The 6,000-nt window shown below is 27.9% G+C and overlaps 1 protein-coding gene across 2 annotated transcripts in view; it reads right to left on the reverse strand.

The window, feature by feature from the left end:
• Positions 1-6,000, reverse strand: part of LOC117174264 (nuclear factor related to kappa-B-binding protein) — a 44,028-nt gene that overhangs the window by 13,491 nt on the left and 24,537 nt on the right. The window contains exons 10-12 of one of the 2 annotated variants that reach the window (XM_033363180.1): positions 2,327-2,694; positions 1,921-2,250; positions 1,637-1,832 (exon numbers count right to left, since the gene is read on the reverse strand). In XM_033363180.1, the coding sequence (XP_033219071.1) occupies positions 1,637-1,832; positions 1,921-2,250; positions 2,327-2,694 (894 nt within the window). Of the gene's footprint in view, positions 1-1,636; positions 1,833-1,920; positions 2,272-2,326; positions 2,695-6,000 lie in introns of both variants that reach the window. The other variant, XM_033363179.1, reaches the window with a different exon arrangement.

Consider the following 6,000-nt stretch of genomic DNA (forward strand, 5'->3'; position numbering starts at 1 on the left):
AAAGAGTTCTATTATTTCACAAAGATTTCAGATAGATTTGAAAGATTTCACAAAGATTCCAAAGGTTTCAGATATATTTAAAAAACTTCACAATGACTTCAATTTTTTTCTCAAATATTTCACAAAGGTTTCAATAATTTCACAAACATTATTGAATATTTCAAATATTTTTATAATATTTCGCAAATATTTTTACAAAATTTCACAAAGATTTAAATAATTTTACAAATATTACGAAATATTAAAAATATTCTGCGAAGATTTCCAAACAATTCCACCGAATTGACAAAATTGCAATGATTTCTCGAAGATTTAAAAAAGGTTTTACATATTTTGGAGAAATTTAAAAGATATCACAAATACTTATATCATTTCACATAATTTTGATATATTTCAATGATTTCATAAAGATTTCAGAAATATTTTAAAATCTTCACAATTTTTTCTCAAATACTTCACATCGATTTCAATAATTTAACAAATATTACCGAATATTTCAAAAATGTCAAATATTTCGCAGTTAAAAAAAAATGCCAAAGATTTCACGAAGATTTAAACAATTTGACAAATATTTTTAAAAGATTTCCAATGATTTGACAAAATTGCAATGATTTCCTGAATAATTTATAAAGATTTCAATAATTTCACAAATATTACTGAATATGTACCAAAAAGATTTCACAAAAATATCCATGACTTCCTTTCAAAAGATTTAAATTATTTCACAAAGATTTTGCAAAAATTTAAAAAATATTTAACAAAAATTTTACAAGATTGCAAAAGGCTTCAAGGATTTCACGAGAAAATCCATGATTTCACAATAATTTCAAAATATTTCAAATATGTGACAGAAACTGCAATTATTTCACAGATTTAAAAAGATCTTAAAACGGTTTCAATGATTTCATACATAATTTCACAAAAATTTCACAAGTATGTAAAAGATTTAAATTATTTCACAAAGATTTAACCAATTTTCACAAGATTGAAAAATATTTCAAGAAATTTACAAAAATGCAATGGTTTCACAAAAGTGTTTAAATATTTCAAAAATTATACAAAAATATTACCGAATATTTAAAAAATTTCAAATATTTCGCATAGAGTTAAAAAAAATTGCCTAATATTTCACGAAGATTTAAACAATTTGAAAATATTATCAAATATTTCAAATATTTTCAAAGATTTTCCACAAATTTGACAAAATTGCAATAATTTCGCGAATATTTCAATAATTTCACAAATATTACGAAATATGTCAAAAATATTTCAAATATGAATTGAACTGATATCCAAAAGATTTCAATTATATCGCAAAGATTTCACAAAGATTTCGGATGCATTTAAAATATTCCAATGACTTCCTAAAGATTAAAAAAAAAAAAGATTTAAATAATTTGTCAATTATTACCAAGTATTTCAAATATTTCGTAAATGTTCACAAAAACTTGACAAAGGTTGAAATATCTCAAAGATATTACAAATCTTTCAACTAATTAGATAATAAAATAGATTTCAATGATTGAACAAAGCAAGAAAGAAATAAAAAATTTCCTGAAATCCTTCGATTTCAGAAGGGGGCAAAATCAATACGTTGCCCCTCCCCCTGGTCCCTGAATAGGTACAAATTACAAACCTGGTAATAACAGGCGCTTGTGTCGCGGACTTCTTTTCCTTCTTTGGTGTCGTTTCTTTAGTGACGGTACCTTGATTATGAGACTGTTCTTTCCCACTGGCAGGCTTTCCACTCGATTGGAGAGACTTGTTTCTCGAGGATCCACTACTGCTTTTCTTGTTTTTAGGTACACCTTGAAATTGCTGATGATACATTTCTAAAACAAAAGGAAATACAAAATTAGATTTCATACTAAAAAAAAAAATCAGACTAATGTTTGCTCAAAGTTTTTTTAAAGTACGAACCGAATTCTGATTCAGAACGAGCTCGATGAAGATAAAGCCACTCTTTTCTTCTGGGATAATACCTGACGCAAGGGTCTGCCTCATAATGAAGTCTGTCCAAAGCTCCAGAAACGACCGAATGCAAATTGCCCTCCTTGTCATGATTACTGTCAGTTTCATCAAGTTCCCTGATATACTGAGAGTCCTTCAGCAACTGACAAATGTCAGCTCTTGTGCCTTCGCCATTTGGAAGTCTAGCCGTCGCATCTCGCACAAGTGCCAAAATGGTCACAAAATTCGGGCGATCTGCTACCAAGAGAGAGTGTCCACGAGGCTTTGTCAAACCAGAGCCTGTAAAGGAAACAAACCTATCTAATTTTAATTCTAGTTAATTCTTGTTGAAATTTAAGGTTCAATCAGCACTTACCAACATTGTGTTGATAAATCCCCTTGACGGGACCAACAACAGAAGAGTAGCCATGCATTCTGTAAGTAAATGCTTTATGAGGTGCTGCGTATCGCATTCTTTCCTGTCTTCGGAACTCTTCCCGTTCTTCTAGGGTAGAAGGCCGGACTTTCCAGTCAGTCGGATACAAAGCACGAGGGGGTTCCCATTCAGCAACGGAACTCATGAGACCTGTATCTGGTCCCACGACTTCCGAAACAGGACTTTCTGATCTCATTCCAGTTGGAGTGGAATTAATACTATTGCTGGTACTGACACTGGGCTGTGGCAATGGAGCTTTCGTTGAGTTTGCTGCAAAGGTCACTGGTTGCGGTGGTCCCAATGAATCCCTTACAAAATTAAAGAAATTGAAATTATTTCTTGGTTGACCAAGAATCGAACTTTTGAGAATAAAGACGTGAGAGCGAGGTGGTTTGGATGTCTTCTTTCTTTCTCCTTTTTTTCAATTATCATACATCTCTCTCTAATGAGCCGTTTTAGTGTTATTTGAAAACATATTTCTATTATTGTGCAATTTTTTTCACAAATTGATTTTCTTGAGTAAGGTAAGTGTGCCAGTTATTGGAAATAGCGTTTAGGAAAAAACATTTTTGCTGATAACGAAGAACACAACAGCTTACTATGTTTAAACTACTGCCCATCTGCCGACAACCTATGCATTGACGAAGACTGGCACATTTATCTTGTTTGTTTTTAACATTTTTTTCGAGGAACTCAATTTTTCTTAAGCCTTATTGTGCAATTGTGTTGCATAATTTATTTTTTCAAAGTGTATGTTGGTTTAAAAAGTGTAAGTTCAGAATTTTTTATCAATTGAATACGTCGAGGGGTTGACCGCTAGAATTTTGAGTGTATATCAGATTATTAAATTTTAAAAGATTTTTAAGATTTCTGAAAGATTTTAATGATTTCACAAGATTTCAAAGAGTTTCACAAATATTTGTCCAAAATTGCACAACACTTTCTGAAAAATGTGCTAAGATTGCAAAAGATTTAATCAATTTAGCAAAGATTTAGAAAGATTTCACGGGTTTCAATGATTTCACGATGATTTTGCCCAAATTTCAAAAAGGATTTCAAAATATTTCAAACATTTCACAAGATTGCAAAAGATTTAAAGGATTTCACAAAGATTTTACCAAAATTTTAGGCAGATTTAAATCATTTCGCAAGAATTTCACAAGATTTCAAAGATTTCACAAAAAAAATGAAAATTTCAATGATTTAACAAATATTTTTTAAAAGATTTAATGCTTTCATGATGATTCATTTTGATAAAAACAGATATTTCGGGTTTCACTCGTGTAAAAAAGCAAACAATTCGTAGTTCTTTACACGAGTGAAACCCGAAATATCTCTTTTTATCAAATATTTTTTAAGCTATCATAGATTTCATAAAAACTAATTATTACACAAAGATTTCACAGATTTTAATGACTTCATAAAGATTTTACTCAAATTTCACAAGTATTTAAAAATATTTACCATGATTAAAGAAAATTTCAATGATTTGACAAAAAATTCACAAAGGTTTCAATGATTTTACAAAGATTTTCACAAAAATTTCCATTTTTGTATAAGATTTCAAGGATCTCATGAAGATTTTAACCAAATTTCACAACAATTAAATTTTTTTTACAAGATTACAAAAGATTTCAATGATTTCACAAAAGTTAACGAAAAATTGCACAGAATTTTAAAAGATTTCACTAACGTTTCAATGATTGCACAAAGATTTGCACAAAAATTTCCAAATTTGAAACAATATTTCAATGATTTCATGAAGATTTAACGCAAATTTCACAAGAATTTAAAAAGACTTTACAAGATTGTAAATGATTCCATTGATTACACAAAGATTTTCACAAAAAATTCACAATTTTACAGAAGATTTCAATGATTTCATCAAAATTTCGCAAAAATTACAAAAAGTTGCAAAAAGATTCACAATAAAATATATGATTTGATCATTTTTCAAAATATGTCATAGATTTCACAAAAACTGTAGTGATATCCCAAAGATGTCAGAATATTTCAAAGATTTATTTATTCATGAAGATTTCACAAAAATATCGATGACTTCCTAATCTTTCAAAATATTTCAACGATTTCACAAAGGTTTCACATATTTAAATGATTTCATGAAAATATAACCTAAAATTCACAAGAATTTAAAAAGATTTTACACGAATGTAAAAGATTTCAATGATTTCACAAAGAATTTCACAGAAATTTTATACAAGGTTTCAATGATATAAAGATTCAACCCAAATGTTACAAGAATTAAAAAAGATTTTACAAGATTACAAAAGGTTTCGCAAAAGTTTCAAAAGTGTTCACAAAGATTTCAAAAGATTATACAACATTGCAAAAAGATTTAAATGATTTGACAAAAATTTTACCAAAATTTCAAAAAAATTTAACAACAATTTTACAAGATTGTAAAAGGTTTCAAGGATTTCGCGAGGAAATCCATGATTTCACAATCATTTCAAAATATTTCAAAGATTTCACAAAAACAGCAAATGTTTCACAAACCTTTTAGAAGATTTTAAATATTTCACAACGGTTTCAATGATTTCACACATAATTCCACAAGTTTGAAAAAGATTAAAATTATTTCACAAAGATTTTACCAAATTTCACAGGATTGCAAAATATTTCAAGGAATTTACAAAAATTCAATGGTTTCACAAAAGTATTTAAATGTTTCAAAAATTATTCAAAAACTGAAATGATTTAAAAAAGATCTGCAAGATTTTACAAAGATTTCAATAGTTAAATAAAGATTTTACCCAAATTTCACTAGGATTTCGAAGATTTAGCAAGAATGCCACAAGATTGTAAAAGCTTTAAATGATTTCACAAAAATGTCAATAACTTCAAAGCTTTTACAAAACTTGTATTATTTCACAAAGAGTTCGTTTAATGATTTTACAAATGTTTTCACTAAAATTTCACAAGTTTGCAAAATATGTCAGTGATTTCACAAAGATTTCGCAAAAATTTCACAATTTTGCGAAGGATTTCAAGGATTTCACAACAAATTAAATGATTATACAAAGATGTCAAAGATTACAAAATATTGCAATCATTTTATAAATATTTTACGGATATTACAAAGATTTTACCAAAATTTCACAAGGATTTAAAAAACTGCAAAGATTTCTCAAAAATTTCAATCAATTTTCCAAAAATACAATGATTTAACAAAGATTTCGATGATTTCACAAAGATCTTAAAAGATTTCAATGACCAAAATTTCAGTGATTTCAAAAGATTTGATAAAAGTTTCGACGATTCCACAAATATTTCACCAAAATCGTACAAGAACAAATAAACCTACATTTGAGCCAGAATTAAAAAAAACTATATCAGTTAGAAATTCGAGTTTGAAATTATATTTATACGAGAACTTGAAATTCCCAAAAATTTGCCTATATTTTAAAAAAATGTTCAATTGCTTATAATAATTATCGTATTCTGTTGTCTAAATTGATTGGAAATGCTTCTTTAAACAACTAGACAAAATATTATTTTTGTTCATATTTATAATTCAAGTATAAAAATAAATTTTCAAGCAGGAATTCAAAATCTTGCGCACTTAAATAGATCCCCCATATCAAAAAAAAAAA

The sequence above is a fragment of the Belonocnema kinseyi genome, chromosome 6, assembly GCF_010883055.1.
Source record: "Belonocnema kinseyi isolate 2016_QV_RU_SX_M_011 chromosome 6, B_treatae_v1, whole genome shotgun sequence".
In the NCBI taxonomy this organism is placed as follows: Eukaryota; Metazoa; Arthropoda; class Insecta; order Hymenoptera; family Cynipidae; genus Belonocnema; species Belonocnema kinseyi.